Source organism: Tamandua tetradactyla, chromosome 4, assembly GCF_023851605.1.
Source record: "Tamandua tetradactyla isolate mTamTet1 chromosome 4, mTamTet1.pri, whole genome shotgun sequence".
In the NCBI taxonomy this organism is placed as follows: domain Eukaryota; kingdom Metazoa; phylum Chordata; class Mammalia; order Pilosa; family Myrmecophagidae; genus Tamandua; species Tamandua tetradactyla.
The window spans coordinates 62,601,078-62,619,201 of NC_135330.1; the positions used below are offsets into that span (position 1 = coordinate 62,601,078).

The window sequence follows — 18,124 nt, forward strand, 5'->3', positions numbered from 1 at the left end:
TAAGAACTTGACTGCTACCTCTTGTTGCTGCTCAAAGCAGGCATCAGGCTTTGAATTATTGACGACACATTTTCCAGGGACAGTATTCTCTCCTGCATTCAAACATTTACCAAACTCTCCCTACATTCAAGAAGTGTGCAGATACACTTAGACAGCTCTGCAAATGTCCAGTTCTCTCAGGCAGGATTCCAGGCTGCCACAGCCCAGGCTTTTTCAGGGAAAGAGGGCTTTGGTGGGGATAAAGGCAAGAGGAGATCCCACCACTCAGCACTTAGCTATCTGCTCAGAGTCTGGAAAAGCCTAGGCTGACACTGCACCCACAGCAGCCAACAAGGTACTGGTATATTGCAACAGGATCATCCCTTACACCTGGTACCCAGATGGGCTGCCGGGAGCACCTGCCACCCTAGAACCCAAGGTTTAATAGCAAACATCTTATTCGCCATTTAGAGGCAGATCACATGCACAAAATTCAATTAGCTGAATTTGGTCTTTACTAGCATATCTGTGGTTTATCTTGTTTTCTTCCGTATCAATCTCTTCCATGTCCTGAGAGTCAAAATTCAAAAGCCCAAAGCACAGAGAGGGCTAAAAATTTAGAGCTGTGAAATAATCTACTGACTTGCAAAAGAATGCTGGAGAAGTTAGTTAGCTTTTCTTGGGCCTCAGTCTCTAAATCTGTAAATGGGAAACAGTACCCCTCCTCCTCCAGCAATGTTGAGTCTATTCAGTATGAAGTAAGACATTGTTTTATGGCTCTATTTCAAAGCATAGCAAACTATTACCCAACTGCTTCAGCAAATTGTCCAGTACTGAGCTAATATGCTTCATTAATAACATTCCCTAACCCATGTTTAATACTTCACAGTATACACAGGATTTCATTTGATCCCCACAACCACCCATTTCAAAACTGAGGACTACAAAGGGTCACATAGCTTGCTCCATTACATAATAAAGAGCAGAATCAGAAGCAGAACTCAGGTTCTCAAATCATCCTCCCTAGAATCTGAAAGGATAAGGGAAAGGACATGGAAATTTTAAAATGTTTTCAAAATAAGAGTACTAGTGAGAAAGACTCCTTAGGCATGGTCCTAGGTTAGTGGTCATCAATCTTGGCTATATATCATAATTATCCATGAAACTTTTCTTAAAAAAAGAGATGCTCTGAGCTCATGATCTATATATATGTAGAAGACTGAAAGGGCTTAGAAGCAATAACTCCCCAAAGGAAATGAGCACATCTGTCCTGAAGACTTTGGTTTCTAAATACTATTCCTCACATTAAAAGGAATATGATTCCTTGAGGAAATAGGAGAGTCAGGTTTGGGGCAAGGAAAGTCCAAATGTGGACCTGGAGGATCTTTTCGTACTAGAAAGCTCTGTCTTGAGGATGTTCCAAGTCAAATGAGACCATGTCAAAAGGACAAAAGAGCTGGGTGAAGAGACACCAATCGGCCAAAACCTGGAACAACATGAGCATCAAAAACCTGACAATAGTAATGGATTCTGCAATTCACTGAATAAAAAAAGAATTCATTGAGATCTCAAAAATAAAAAGAGGGTAAAAAGCTCTTCTTTACAGAAAAATGCAGCAGGGTAATAAAGAAGGAATAAATAAAGAACTTCAAAGAATCACCATTTTGCAACCTCAATATGTCATAACAAATAAGGCAAGGATCATTCATGGATGCCAAAATCCTTGAGTGAATGATTTTTGAGAAATCAGATAATCTTGAAAGTATCACCCTGTTCTAGTTTGTTAGCTGCTGGAATGCAATATACTAGAAACAGAATGGCTTTTAAAAAGGGAAATTTAATTTAGAGTTCTAAGGCTGAGAAAATGTCCCAATTAAAACAAGTCTATAGAAATGTCCAATCTAAGGCATCCAGGGAAAGATACCTTGGTTCAAGAAGATTGATGACATTCAGCATTTTTCTCTCTCAGCTGGAAGGGCACATGGCGAACATGGCAGCAACTGCTTGCTTTCTCTCCAGGCCTCTTGTTTCATGAAGCTCCCTCGGAGGTGTTTTCCTTCATCATCTCCCAAACTTGGTGGCTGGTAGGCTCTCTGCTTTGTGGCTCTGTGGTGTTCTGTCATCCTTCTCTGCTCTCAGAATCTCCAGCTTTCTCCAAACTATTTCCTCTTTTATAGGATTCCAATAAACTAATCAAGACCCACCCGAATGGGTAGTCACATCTCCATCTAATCAAGTTTAATACCCACAATTGATTGAGTCACATCTCTGTGGAGATGACCTAATCAAGTTTCCAACCTATAGTGCTGAATAGGGATTAGAAGAAACCGTTGCTCCCACAAAACTGATTAGGATTAAAACATGGCTTTTCTAAGATACATAAATCTGTTCAAACCAGTACATACCCTATAGATTATTAACAAGGAGAAAAAAATAAACCTTTGCAGAGATCTGGCAGTCACCACCTTAACTAAATGATCAAGCTTATGATCAACAGTGGGTCAACCTGACTTTAAGTGCCTCCTGATGGGATGCAATAAGTACATATAATCTATTTTGGCTTCCATAAAAAATGTTTAAGCTGAATCCAGTCATGAGGAAATAAGGACAAATCAAGATTGTGGGACACAATCTGTCAACAAAATCAGTATCATGAAAAAAAAGTAATCCAGGGGATTTGCTGTAAGATAGGAGACTAAAGAGAAATAAGTGCAATATGTGAAACTTCATTTGCTCATGGATCAAAAAATTAAGTTAAAAAGCTGTAAGATTTTGGAAACTAGGGAAATACAAATATGAACTCTATACAATAATTGGAAATTTTTCATTTTTTTAAGTGTGATAATGATATTGTAGTTATCAGAAGAATGTTGAAATAAGGAGATGCATGCATGATTTAGGGTGAATGGCTACAATGTCTACAATTAATTTTCAAACGGTTTAGCAAAGTCCATATATATTTAGAGAGAAGGATACATGTGCTAAAATGTTAACAGATGTTGAATCTAGGTAAAGGGTCTATGGGTGGTCATCAAATATTTCAACTTTTCTATGGATATGACTTTTTAAAGTAAAATAATCTTTATTATTGTCCTTTCTATTAAGAAAATCATCTTAACCCTCTTATTTGTATCACTTTTACAAAATGGCAGAGTAAATTCTTTACAAAATGGCAGAGTAAATGTCAGAGTAGACATTTAAATGATTAACTTTTGCATTAAACATTAAATCCAGGCAAGTGCCATGAAGAGGATATATTACATCAGAAGCCAGTGTTCTGATTATAGATGACAGGGAGAGAGCTTCATTAATTTTACAGGATTGTTCTGATAGGAGAAAGATTGTAAAAGCTATGGTGTTGCTTTTCTGATCCATCAGGTGAGCAAAGCTATTCTAGATGATGCATCAAAAGAAGTGTGTGGATATGACATTTTTAAAAATAAAAAGTAGAGGAAATAATACAGATTCTATGGTCACACTTTAAATTGAAATAGCATTTCAGGGTTGGGGCACAGGAATTTTTTCAAAAGCTCAACCAGATGATTCTAATGTTCAGCTAGAGAAGGGAACCACTGGTCTGAGTCTTGTTTTTGCTATTTCCTTCTGTAGTTAAAGTGATGGGATGGAATGCTATCATTCTCTCAGTGGAATTAGCTCAGCTGGTGGTCAACAGCCTTTTCCCTCATGCTTCCACAACCCAATTATCTCACACAGTTTGAAAAGCCCCTGAGGGTCTTAAAATCAGATTTTCAACAGGGGAATATAGGTACTATTCCTTCCTTGGGAGCCTGTTGCTATAACAAACCAATATACTTGACCTTTTCCAGGAACACAATCTTCAGGGCACTGAAAGAGCTAAAAGGAAAAGAGCAGGGAGCAAGTCAAGGAACTATGTGAATTATCAGAAGAAACATACCAGACGAAGAATCCAGTGTTTTGTTGGGAAATTCAATTGACACTGAACACAAAAGGTTCACCTATGTGAGTAAAGGGTTTAGTGACTGTACATTACATATCTGAGTCAGATGTCATTTCTGACAATCACAGCTCTGCCACATATGGGTATATAACCACCCTACAAAGCAGACAACTGATTCAGTGTGCATTCTAAGAAACCTGAGGAAAACAAAAGCCAGACTAGGGTTATGGGAAAATTTAAACAACTGCAAGGATTTTTTAACTAAAAAGTAGAAAAGGATAAGTCTCCATACAACTACTGTGAATTAAGTATTTTTATTAAAAAGAAAATAAATATTTTCATTAGAAAAGTTATTAATACATCCTTCTATAGGGATACTGCTCAGAAAAGAGGAAATGGGGGAGGTGGGGAAACATACAAGTTGTGAAGTTTAGAAAATGAATGCAAGCTTGGAAGATGAACTCTTTTCAGGAGCAGGGGAAATGCTTGCGGTTAGTTTCCTGGGTAGCTAGTGGGCAGAGAATATCACTAAAAGATCCATTAGGTTCATAAAGATGTTAGAGATGATCGCCCACAGCTACCAACAATGCTGCCATTCCTAGTTCCCCACTCACTCTCTTAGCAGTGGGAGCCTTCCCTTCTAGTTCCTCCATAATCAGGTAGTCAGACTACTCCCTAAAAACTTGTCTTCATGAACAGCCAGCCCTGCAGAAGCCAAGCTTTAGAACTCAGCTGCCATTCCTGTAGATTACCTTCAGCACACGCCAGAGAACTATGCTCAACAACACACCACTGACCACTCCACTGGCAATTCCTACTCCCAAGGAGGCCACCACCTTCCTTTTCCACACTGAGTTGTGAGGTCTGGAATGGTTGTCCAGATTCACTTCCAGGCCCTCATCTACCAATTTCTGATTCTCAGTCAGGGACTGATTAAAATTCAGGTTCACCAAGCTAGGCGGTAGGACCCTCACCCCAAAATAGAGCCTCTTGACAAATTTCAAGTTTTTTAACAGCTGCACATCACAACGATATGTCCCAGAGTCATACTCCCGAACAGATTCAAACTTCACAAAGTGGGAATTGACACGGAAGGGTCTGAAGATCTCGTCATCAGTTGAGATGATACCCCGAGCAAGTTTCCAGGTGAACCGGAAAGCTTCCTGCCCAATATCCAGGATATCTGAACTCAGGCAGCTCAGTGAAAACTCTTTCCCCACAGGAATGGTGAAATGGAGCATTCCACAGATCCAGTTGGTCAGACATTCCAAGCGCTGAGACTTACACTTTCTTCTCACTCCATCAGGGCCCACCTCACAGATGGTCTCCTCCTTGTAGCCAAGACCACAGGTGACAGTACAGGTTGTGGTACTGACAACAACTTTCCCCACAGCTTCTTGCAGCTTCTCAGGAATGGCCAATGTTTTAGGTAAAGTCAGCACCAAAGGCATGTAAAAGGCCAACAGCAGACTCCCAAGGATGAAACTAGTGACCCACATTTTCATTTCTCAGTTGGCGTATCACCACTGCCAGCCTGCACACCAGGGTATTCCAGTCGAATCCTCTTAATATTGTAACTTAATTCCTTCAAAATAAGATATCTTTCAAAGTCAAAAGGTGTGATGAATGCACTGTCAATAAAAATGTGTAATCTAATAAACAGATGTCCAGTCCTTACAAGTTAGGCCAGAAAGGCAGGGGGAAAAAAATCACAATTTTGTTGCTTAATTATTTATGCTGTCAATGACTACCTCACCAGTCTCCAGTCATTCTTTTCATATCCTTTTAATGGATTTAAATCCATCTCTGGGGAAGACAATGATTTAAAGATTTCAGAAGCTGAAGTGAATTTCCAAATCACCTCAACTGCCCAGTAAAGTCATACTCTTCCTCACTCTTACCTCTCCCCTCTAACCTGCAGAACTGAAATTAAGTGTTTCAAAACTCCAGTTAAAGCTAACCAATAAGAAATCAAATACTGAAGTTAAAAAAAAAAAAAGAAGAGGATTAACATGAATTAAATTATTAACTTTAAAGTGTTCTTAAACTTTCTATAAAAAGGATCAAGTTTGGACTGGAAAGTGATTTATCTTTCCTAAATTTCCATTTGTTTCCTCTTTTGTAAATTAAGACCTTCTTACCAATTTCAGGAAGGTCACCTTTAGCATCAAATGATTTACTGTACCTATATATATTTTGTAAAGTATAAATCACTATTCATGTGTAAGGAGTTTTAAATAGAAATGAAAATTCACAAAGACAAGGACCAAGATGCCCTTTTGGAATGAGAATTATCAACAAGATAGATGATGTTAAATGCAGTTCCTCTCCTTGTTTTAGATACTCTTCCTTCCCAAGAGTACTAGAGATGCTTTCCAGGTGAGAGGATACATAATTGTCCCTCACTCTCTACCTACACATCCTTTCCCCTACAAAACAGAGCTTAATATTTGGTTGGGTCAAGGTTGCTATGAAACAGCTATGATGTCAAAAAAGGGTTCTCAGCCACATAACAGAACAGATTAAGTAGACACGCAGACTTACAGATGATAAAATCAAGGACTTGGAGACTTTATGATACATCTTATTCTTTAGAACTTGAGTATTTAGTGGATTTTAGAGTCATTTAACCCAGGGGGAAAAGAAGACTAATAAGGAGGAATTCATTCTTACTTACTTATATTGTAGGAAAGATCCTTGGAAGGCAGGAACCCCCTCATGTTCATTTTTGTAATATCCTGAATGCCTAACTGTGGTCCCTGAAAAGTACTTATACAAACCTCTTCTGAGTTAAATAACCTGAAGAGGGATTGTGAGATCTCTTCCTGGAGGATCCTTATGATTTGCACCACCATTTTGCTTGAATTGTCTATTTATAATCTTGTCTAGAGACAGATATTTGGACTCCCTGACCATTCCTACACCTTCCAACTCTTTACTTCTACATAGAAAGAAGATCTAACATCCTTTCAATACAGTAGGCCACATATGCTGTAGTACAAAGTGGCTGGTGAGTTTCAGAAGTGATGAGGGTTTACAAACAAACATCTACACCTGTTCTTTAATAAACATCCAATTTTATTTACAAAGCATTAAAGCTTCAGCAAAAAAGTACCCAAGGCTAAGTCTCATCTTATACAAAACTACACAATGTTAAAAACCAGAATGGGGAGAAAGAGAAGAGAATATACACATATTGTACAAATCTCAAATTCAAACTGAAATGGGTAGTAGTTTTTAGGAGCTGAAAATAAATCCCAAAGCACAAATAATTATTAGGAGCTGCTGCCAAAGACGATCTGACAAGGCTTAAGCTGATTCTCTCAGTAGCCAGCTTTAAACATCCAAATGCACAGGCAGAGGAAAGCTACTTCACACACGGAAATAATGCAGAAAGCCTTTGTATCACACTATTGCAGTGTACAGTGCAGAGAGAACTGGAATGGGTAAATGTTTATAAAATAAAAATATGTCTAAGGAGCCACCAACCAATCTCTACTACTGGCCTAATTCATATGAAATTCACAGAATGGGCTTTTGAAGAAAAAGTAGTGGCATGCAAAAATATAGACATTCTACAACTGCCTCAGAGAGAATGCTTTCATTCAACAACTGAATATACTGGCTCTAAAAGATGGAATGGGAGAAAGGAGTAATACTGATGTATTCTACTTTGATTTCTACCCTAAATTCCGAAAGGTAATCAATTTGTTCACCTACCTCTAGGAGCTTCTACCAGCTGTTGTAGATGTCAGAATATAAGCAAACAGTGTTTAAACTCTCCTTTGAAAATACCAAGAAAATGACAACCCAGGTTAAGCACTTTCGGCCAGCTAAAAGCTCTGCTCCAAGAGGCTAGTAAGCCCTTTCCACACCAGGTTTCTTTATTCCAGATTTTCAGAGAACTTCAAACATCTAATCTGCTACTTTTTATATAAAGAACAGCAAAAGCAAAAGCAAAAAAAAAAAAAAAAAAAAAGCAAGCTAAGCAACCTTTCACAGAAAGGAAGTGACTGAAAACATATAGTAAGAAAAACAAGCACAGATACAGGAAGGGAAAATGCAATGACTGATGAGAGGGACAGAAATCCACAAACAATGATAAAATTTTACCTTGATCTTTGATTTGAACTGTGTTGTTGCTGCTTTGATTTTGGACGGTTTTACTTTAGTCCTTGCATAGATTCCCCACCCCAATAAAAAAGAAGCTTGTTTAGAGACACCTTGGTTTGTTTCTATCTCTAGAAATCAGCACAGGTAAAGCAATATAAACTACTGATGATTCTTTGCTGGAGACAGATGAAACTGTCTATCTTCAAAAGCCATGATTAATGAGAGTAAACCAATACTGAAGGAGATGTGAAATGAAAGGAAAACAAGAAAAAACCCTGAACCTCTTGCAACCTAGCTTCTTGAGCAAAATGTATAGCAGGAAGGGCCTTCTCATCTTTCCTTTCTTTCTGAAAATCTGTAGGCTTTCAAGCACTTTCTTTTAATGCTCATTCTTTGCAGATAATATGGAAATACAGGTGATATCTGTATGTGAGAGGGTATGTTTAAAAAAGGAAGAGAATATACAACAGAAATTTTGCCAGGATACTGGTAACAAAATTTCAGATAAGAACAAGTCACTCAAGGATATACACTGAGGACAAAAGGCAAACAGGAGATAGGAAAGGACAGTTCTAAATGATGCCAGGTTAGATGAGCAAAACAGGTATCTTTTCTCCAGCAACGTAACTAAACATTAATGTTCCAATGAGTCAAAACTCCTATTTGAGGTCTTTACAAATCCTCATTCCTGAGAACCTATTTGGACTTCTGCTTGAAAAGGAAGGGACGTATATCTTCTTCCATAATTCACTTCTTCATACAAACATAAAATTCACTCCTCCCACCACCTGGGTGGGAGGCAGAGGCCTTTGTTTTAAATTAAAGTCAATCTCAAATGACTGACCAGCGTCCAGAGGCCACATGATAGCAAAGTAGGGAAGAACGAAGAACTTCAGGGTCTTCATAACAGTTCTGAGATTGCTCCCCCTGCTAAAGAGATTAGACACAAAAAGATTTCTTTTAGTATCAACTAGACCAGTCACTTACAAAAACAGAAATACTGATGAAAGTTGTATGATGAATTATAAGCAAAGATGGGGTAAGAATTTTCTCCCTTTTAGAAAAGTTGTAACCAACTCCCATTCTTAACTACCCTTTACTGAAACTTCAAAAAATCCAAATCCAAATCCAAATCCCCACCAGAATAAGCTTCCTTGGTACTTCCCCCCCACAAAAAAATGAAAGGAGTTCTACACATTCTCTAAGGTGTTAACAAATAATGCTTAATCTAAAAAGCGCAGTACGGAGAGGAAAAGAAATTCCAGGGTACTATAATCTTTTAATCTTTTATAAAACAGACTTAGTCACTAAATAACAGTGAGCTACAGACTCTTTTATGTGTGTGTGCACATTTAGTTTTATTGTTACAAAGTACCTTGTATACTTTTAATTGTTTAAAACTAAGTATCATCTTTCCTTTCCAGTGAAACAAAAAGGAAATTGAAAAATAAACATGGACAAAATTACAGTAGAAAATGTCAATTGTTATAATATATATAACAATATATATTAACAATAAGATATATTGTTCCTATCTTATTGTAGGAACAATAAGATCCTACAGTTTCTGCTGATTCTCCCAATGAGTGGCAGGGTTCAAGTTGAGAATTTTATTTTAAAAATGACAGACCCTTTTTTCTAAGCCCTATTCCTTAAGTGACATTCTTTTATCACCTTAGAATCCCAACTATGGTAAAATGTTAATGAAAGTACTGTTCACATTTCTATGCACCAACCACTGATCAACAGATAAAATTCTAAATAGGACAATCAAATGAACACTTCCGTGATTATTCCTTAGAAGCTGTTCAACCTCTGAGGGGACATCCTTAAAATGAGCTGCTGTGAAATATTAACTAGGAAGTGTAAAAAGAGAACAAGGTGAAGAAAATCTCCCCAAATGTCATTTGGAATGGGGAGAACAAGTCATTTGAAGATTAAAGAATAATTGCCCAGTTATTTGAAGATTTAAAAAAAGTTAACAATTACCCAACAAAAGAAAAGTACTTATTTTAAAAACTTTGCTTTTAAAAGGATTTTTAAAGTAAAGTTCAAGCACAGATGAAAACTTGGCAATAAAAATATTTTCACATTTGCCTGAGAACAGACTGAAATTATGATGAGATTCAAACTTTCTACTAAATGCTACACTGTGAAAAATCAAACGAACTTTTTTTTATGGTTCAGTAAGATAAAGTTTAATTAGCACCTGGTTTTACAGACCTCTCCCAAGATAAAACATAATCATTAACCTCAGGCATTGATTAGAAAAAAAAAATCTACAATCTACTACTCCCCAGGACTCAATGTCATGCCTTGACCACTTTAAGGCTGTTTTGCCGATTGTTCCCACAGGGTCCCAGACCAATTAAGTTTTAACAGTTTTAAAGTGAGCACAACACTGACATTCTAAGTCTAAACAATGACAGGAAAGAATGGCTTGATCACAAATCATTAGCATTAACAGCGGGTACTCAAGTGACTCATGAGCTACTACTTTGTACTGATTGTCCATCACAGGTCAGTTTGTGTTTGTATATCATCCTCATTCTTGGGAATAGACAAAAAAGGCTTGTTGAGGCAGGAGCAACAAACTAAAACCAAAATAAGCAACACTCTAAGGAAGATCAGATAATAAAAGTGCCCTGAAACTAATACTTCTGATAGGGTTATCTGTCATGCAGATTTACCTTTCGCTCCCAAATTCACACACTCCATGAAGATACAAACCACACTGCATCCAGTTGATAAAATATTGAATGCAGCCTTTCTGAGGAAGTCCTGGAACCGAGTCATCACCCCCCTGTTGATGTTTATCAGTGACCTGCTTCTCAGCATACTCTAAAGTTTGATCTGGCCACTTCTGGTTTGGAGATTTCCATTTAGGAAAAGGTGAAGAAACCAAGGCCACAGAAGAAAGGAGAAAACAGGAAGAAAAACATATAGATTATGAGAAGGATACAATACATGCAATCAGGAGAAGGTAGGGAGATGTTTAAGTAATCTATGCAGTTGTTTTGCTTTATGCTGTCAGAAAATCAACTGTTAATATGTCAAAATCTCCTCTTGTCCCTCTAAGGGGTGAAGTTGCTAAAATGGTAGCCTGTCTTCAAGGGTGACTATCTTAACTGCCTAACAAAAATAAGGCAGAAGAGTAATTTGGGTAGTGAATAAAGAAGTATTTGCCAAGTTCCCTTGGGCAAATGAGGAGAAAGGAGAAAATATTCAACTTCCCCATCTGGAGAATTTCTGATATCCTTGCAAGCAGTAGGAACAACCAAATCAGTAGACCAAGCCTTTGATCATAGGTTTACCCCTATGAAACTTATTCTTGCAAAAGATAGGCTAAGCCTACTTGAAATTATGCCTAAGAGTCACCGATAGAGAACATCTTTTGTTGCTCAGATGTGGCCTCTCTCTCTCTAAGCCAACTTGGCAGGTGAACTCACTGCTTTCCCTCCTATGTGGGACATGACTCCCAAAGGTGTAAATCTCCCTGGCAACATGGGACAGAAATCCCAGAATGAGCCAGAACCTGCCATAAAGAGATTGAGAATGCCTTCTTGACCAAAAGGGGGAGGAAAGAAATGAGACAAAATGAAGGTCAGTGCCCAAGAGATTTCAAACATAGTCCAGAGGTTAATTTGGAGGTTATTCTTATGCATTATAGAGATATTCCTTTTTAGTTTATGGTATATTGGAGTGGCTGGAGCGAAGCACCTGAAACTGCTGAGCTGTGTTCCAGTAGCCTTGGTTCTCAACGTTGATTGAATAAACATATAATGTCTACAGTGCGACTGTGATTGTGAAAACGTTGTGTCTGATGCTCCTTTTATCCAGGGGTAAGGACAGATGAGTAAAAAATATGGCTATAAAATAAATAAATAATAGGGGAACAAAGGGTAAAATAAATTGGGCAGATGGAATTACTAGTGGTCAAGATTAGAGCAGAAATAAACAAAATTGAGACCATGAAAACAATCGAGAAAACCAACAAAACCAGAAGTTGGTTCTATGAGAAAATAAGTAAGATTGATGGAACCTTAGCGAGGTTGACAAAAAGAAGAAGAGAGAGGATACAAATAAATAAAATCAGAAATGGAAGAGGAGACATAACCACTGACCCCACAGAAATAAAGGAAGTAACAAGAGAATACTACAAACAACTTTATACTAATAATCTCAACAATGTAGATGAAATGGACAACTTCCTAGGAAGGTATGAACAACCAACATCGACTCGAGAAGAAATAGATGATCTCAACAAACCAATCACAAGTAAAGAAATTGAATTAGTCATTAAGAAGCTCCCTAAAAAGAAAAGTCCAGGACCAGATGGCTTCACATGTGAATTCTACCAAATATTCAAGAAAGGATTAGTAACAATCCTGCTCAAACTCTTCAACAAAATTGAACAGGAGGGAAGACTCCCTAACTCATTCTATAATGCCAACATCACCGTCATACCAAAGCCAGGCAAAGATATTACAAGAAAGAAAACTACAGACCTACCTCTCTAATGAATATAGAAGCGAAAATCCTCAACAAAATTCTTACAAATTGAATCCAGCACCACCTTAAAATAATTTTTTTTCCTATGGATACTTGGATTTTTTTTCTTGGATTTCTTTATGTTTGGACACCATGACCAAGTAGGATTCATCCCAGGTATGCAAGGATGGTTCAACATAAGAAAATCAATTAATGTAACACACCATATCAACAAATCAAAGCAGAAAAATCACATGATCATCTTGATTGATGCAGAAAAGGCATTTGACAAAATTCAACATCCTTTCTTGTTGAAAACACTTCAGAGGATAGAAATAGAAGGGAACTTCCTCAACATGATAAAGGGAATATATGAAAAATCCACAGCTAACATCATCCTCAGTGGGGAAAAACTGAAAACTTTCCCCTAAGATCAGGAACAAGATAAGGATGTTTACTATCACCACTGTTATTCAACATTGTGTTGGAAGTTCTAACCAGAGCAATTAGACAAGAAAAAGAAATACAAGGCATCAAAATTGGAAAGGAAGAAGTAAAACTCTCACTGTTTGCAGATGATATGATACTTCATGTCGAAAACCCAAAAAAATCCACAGCAAAACTACTAGAGCTAATAAGTGAGTACAGCAAAGTGGCAGGTTACAAGATCAACACTCAAAAATCTGTAGTTCTTCTATACACTAGTGTCATGGTTAGGTTCACGTATCAACTTAGCCAAGTGGTGGTACCTGTTTGTCTGGTTGGGCAAGTGCTGGCCTGTCTGTTGCGATGAGGACATTTCATAGAATTAAATCATGATCATGTCAGCTACATGCACAGCTGATTACATTTGTAATCAGCCCAAGGGGAGTGTCTTCTGCAATGAGTAATGCTAATCTGATCATTGGAAGCCTTTTAAGGAGGATTCAGAAGAGACAGGCTCCTCCTGTCTCGGCTGGTAAGCCTCTCCTGTGGAGTTTGCCCAGAAATCATCGGTGTCACAGCCTGCCCTGCAGATTTTGGACTCTGTGTTCCTGTGGTCAAGTGAGGCACTTTTATAAATTTTATATTTGCGAGTGTTTCCTGTTCATTCTGTTTCTCTAGAGAACCCTAACTAATATAACTAGTAATGAACAATCTGAGGGGGAAATCAAGAAAAAAATTCCATTTACAATTGCAACCAAAAGAATAAAATACTTAGGAGTAAATTTAACTAAGGATACAAAAGACCTATACAAAGAAAACTATAAGAAATTGCTAAAAGAAAAATCACAGAAGACCTAAATAAATGGAAGGGCATACTGTGTTCATGGATCGGAAGACTAAATATAGTTAAGATGTCAAACTTATCTGGAAGGGCAGGGTGCCCTAAATAGCTAAAAATATCCTGAGAAAGAAAAATGAAGTCGAGGTCTTACACTACATGACTTTAAGGCATATTATGAAGCTACAGTGGTCAAAGTAGCATGGTACTGGCATAAAGATAGACATTTGACCAAAGGATTCAAATAGATTGTTCATATGTGGACCCCTTCATCTATGAACAATTGATCTTTGATAGGCAGTCAAGCCAACTCATCTGGGACAAAACAGTCTCTTCAGTAAATGGTACCTAGAGAACTGGATATCCACATGCAAAAGAATCAAAGAGGATCCATATCTCACACCCTATACAAAAATTAACTCAAAATGGATCAAAGACCTAAATATTAAATCTAAGACCATAAAACTTTTAGAAGAAAATGGAGGGAAATATCTTATAAATCTTATAATGGGAGGCAGTTTCCTAGATCTTACATCCAAAGTACGAGCATTGAAGAAAGAAACAGATTAACGGGAACTCCTCAAAATTAAACACTTTTGTGCATCAAAGAACTCTTTAGCAAGAAAGTAAAAAGACAGCCTACACAATGGGAGACCATATTTTGAACTGTTGTATCAGATAAAGGTCTAGTATCCAGAATATATAAAGAGATTGTTCAACTCAACAACAAAAAGACAGACAACCTAATTACAAAATGGGCAAAAGACACGAACAGACACTTCTCAGAAGAGGAAATACAAAACGGCCAAAAGGCACATAAAGATGCTCAACTTCCATGGCTATTAGGGAACTACAAATCAAAACCACAATGAGATATCATCTCACACCCACCAGAATAGCCATTACCAATAAAACAGAAAACAACCAGTGCTGGAGAGGATGTGCAGAAAGAGGCACACTTATTCACTGTTGGTGGGAATGTCAAATGGTACAACCACTTTGGAATGCAGTTGGGCTGTTCCTCAAGAAGCTAAGTATAGAACTGCCAGATGGTCCACCAATACCATTGCTAGGTATCTACTCAGAGGACATAAGGGCAAGGACACAAATGGACTTTTGCACAACAATGTTTATAGCAGCATTATTTACAATTGCCAAGAGATGGAAACAGCCCAAATGTCCTTCAACAGATGAGTGACTAAACAAGCTGTGGTGTATACATACAATGGAATATTATGCAGCTGTAAGACAGAATAAAGCGATGAAGTACGTTACAACATGGATGGACCTTAAGGACATGATGCTGAGTGAGATTAGCCAGAAACAAAAGGACAAATATTGTATGGTCTCACTGATAAGAACTGACATTAGTGGATGAAGTTGGAGAATTTCAGTTGGTAACAGAGACCATCAGGAGATAGAAATAGGGTAGATACTGGGTTACTGGAGCTAAAGGGATACAGATTGTGCAACAGGACTGATTGTAAAAATTCAAAAGCGGATAGCACAATACTATCTAACTGTAATACAATAATGTTAGAACACTGAATGAAGCTGAATGTGAGAATGATGGAGGGAGGAGGCCTGGAGTCACAAACGAAATCAGAAGGAAAGGTAGACAACAAAGACTGAGATGGTATAATCTAGGAATGCCTAGAGTGTATAATGATAGTGACTAAATGTACAAATTTAAAGATGTTTTTGCATGAGGAAGAACAAAGGAATGTCAATATTGTAGGGTGTTGAAAATAGATAGTAATTAATATTTTAACACTTTATGTATGAGACTAAAGCAAAAAATGTTTACTATGTACAAAAATTATATTTTAACTAGTGCATTTCCTAATATAACTTACATGAACAGCTTAATTGAACACCATAGTATATGGAACCTTGTGTAGGGCATGAGATTTTGTAGGTTTGTCCAGAGTGATACCCTGATAAAACAGAGTGATTTGAACAGTGAATGAAAAAGTATTTGCAAAGTCCCCTAGGGGAAATGGTGAAAAAGGGGGAAAATTCAACTTCTCCAAGTGGAGAATTCTTGATATTTTCATAAGCAGAGGGGACAACCAAAGCAATAGGCTGAGCCCCCAATCTTGGGGTTTGTTCATATGAAACTTAACCTTGCAAAGGATAGGCTAAGCCTACTTAAAATTTGGCCTAAAAGAGACACTTCTCGGTCAAGATGGCGGCTGAACAATGTGCGCATTTTAGTTTGTCCTCCAGAACAACTACTAAATAACCAGAAACAGTACAGAACAGCTCCTGGGGCCATGTCAGTGACCGGACACACAGCGTACTGAGTCTGGACCAGCTGGACCGGCTGTGAGCACCCCCCAGAACCGTGAGTTCCCAAAGCTGCAGCGGCCTGTGCCCCTCCCCGACAGGCCACTTCCCAGAGGGGAAAGGAAAGGACTTTACCAGCAGCAGGGACTGGACACAATCAAACGCCAATTGTGGAACTAATTAACAAATTCTGACTACTAAAAATAGGCCCCCAGCTTAGCTGAACCTGATCAAAGCGGAGGTTGCTCATTTTTGCCCCAGCGCCAAGGGAGCAGGACTGACAGAAAAAGGGGAAAAAAAAAAAGAAGGAAACAGAGGTTTTTGTGGCTGTGTATCTACAAAGGCTTGACTGCCTCTGGATACAGTGGCAGGACTTTTCAGGCTGCAACTGCCCCAGGCATAGGCAGTAGTGAGCTCTTTTGGGGGCTTATCTGAAGCCTATGCCTTCCCCAGGGGAGAGGTGAAGCCCCACAGGTGGAATCCCTCCATCAAGGAATTCAGACACCAGGGCTTGGTAATTTGAAGCCATTAAAACCAGCCTACAACCTCTCCTCTGTCTCCACCACGCCCCTAGCAGGGAGAGTCTGCCAAAGTTAAAGGTACCGCATCATCTTATGCTTGTGGGACCTGCAGTCAGACAAGTGCCACACACAGGGCAGGATAAGAAAAACAGAGTCCAGAGACTTCACAGGAAAGTCTTTCAACCTGCTGGGTCTCACCCTCAGGGAAAACCGATGCAGGTGACTCTTTCCTCCTGATAGGAGGCCAGTTTGGTCTGGGAAAATCTGGCTGGGGTCTATAATATCTAAGTAGACCCTCCTAAGTGTGTGTGGGGGAAAGGCACCACACAAGCAGGGCAAGAAACAAGAAAACAAGAACTGAAAAATTCTCCTCTGTTAAACAAAACTTAAACTAAAAGTCCAGATAAAGCTGAACGGAATATCAAAAAACAGATAGCCAACAAATTCATCCAGCAAGAAAACCCTAGATAAAAGAAGTGAAAGCAATCTCCAGTATAAACTAATTAAGGTAATTAAATGCCAGACATCAGCAAAAAATAACAAATCACACTAGGAAAATTGAAGATATGGCCCAGTCAGAGGAACAAACCAACAATTTAAATGACATACAGGGGCTGAAACAATTAATTCAGAATATACTAACAGACATGGAAAACCTCATCAAAAACGAAATCAATGAATTGAGGGATGATATAAAGAAAGTAAGGGAAGAACAAAAAGAAGAAGCTGAAAGTCTGAAAAAACAAATCACAGAACTCATGGGAATGAAAGACACAGTAGAAGAGATAAAAAAAAAACAATGCAAACCTACAATGGTAGATTTCGAGAGACAGAACATACAATTTCTGAACTGGAGGACGGAACATCTGAAATCCGACAAGAAACAGAAACTATAGGGAAAAAAAGGAAAAATATGAGCAGGGACTCAGGGAATTGAAAGACAATATGAAGCGCATAAATATATGTGTTGTGGGTGTCCCAGAAGGAGAAGAGAAGGGAAAAGGAGGAGAAAAACTAATGGAGCAAATTATCACTGAAAATTTCCCAACTCCTATGAAAGACTTAAAATTACAGATCCAAGAAGTGCAGCATACCCCAAAGAGAATAGATCCAATAGACATACTCTAAGACATTTAATAATCAGAATGTCAGAGGTCAAAGAGAAAGAGAGGATCTTGAAAGCAACAAGAGAAAAGTAATCCATCACATACAAGGGAAGCCCAATAAGACTATGCACAGATCTCTCAGCAGAAACCATGGAGGCGAGAAGACAGTGGGATGATAAATTTAAATTATTAAAAGAGAAAAACCGCCAACCAAGAATTCTATATCCAGCAAAATTGTCCTTCAAAAATGAGGGAGAAATTAAAACATTTTCAGACAAAAAAATCACTGAGACCAGAAAGAATTAGTACCAACAACTCTCCTCAAACTCTTCAAAAAAATCGAAGTGGAGGGAAAACTACCTAATTCATTCTATGAAGCCAACATCACCCTCATACCAAAACCAGGCAAAGATATTACCAAAAAAGAAAACTACAGACCAAT

At 38.1% G+C, this 18,124-nt stretch overlaps 2 protein-coding genes across 3 annotated transcripts in view; both read right to left on the minus strand.

Annotated features, from left to right (window-relative positions):
• The window catches only part of TMEM81 (transmembrane protein 81), an 8,498-nt gene extending 1,909 nt beyond the window's left edge, over positions 1–6,589 (minus strand). Inside the window, exon 1 of the mRNA XM_077157535.1 lies at positions 19–6,589. Coding sequence (XP_077013650.1) covers positions 4,627–5,403 — 777 coding nt within the window. The 5' untranslated portion in view covers positions 5,404–6,589 and the 3' untranslated portion in view covers positions 19–4,626. The remainder of the gene's footprint in view (positions 1–18) is intronic.
• A 382-nt stretch (positions 6,590–6,971) lies between these two features.
• RBBP5 (RB binding protein 5, histone lysine methyltransferase complex subunit) overlaps positions 6,972–18,124 on the minus strand; it is a 56,395-nt gene continuing 45,242 nt past the window's right edge. For both annotated transcript variants that reach the window (XM_077157534.1, XM_077157533.1), the window contains exon 14: positions 6,972–8,941. In XM_077157534.1, the coding sequence (XP_077013649.1) occupies positions 8,913–8,941 (29 nt within the window). In that variant the 3' untranslated portion in view covers positions 6,972–8,912. The remainder of the gene's footprint in view (positions 8,942–18,124) is intronic.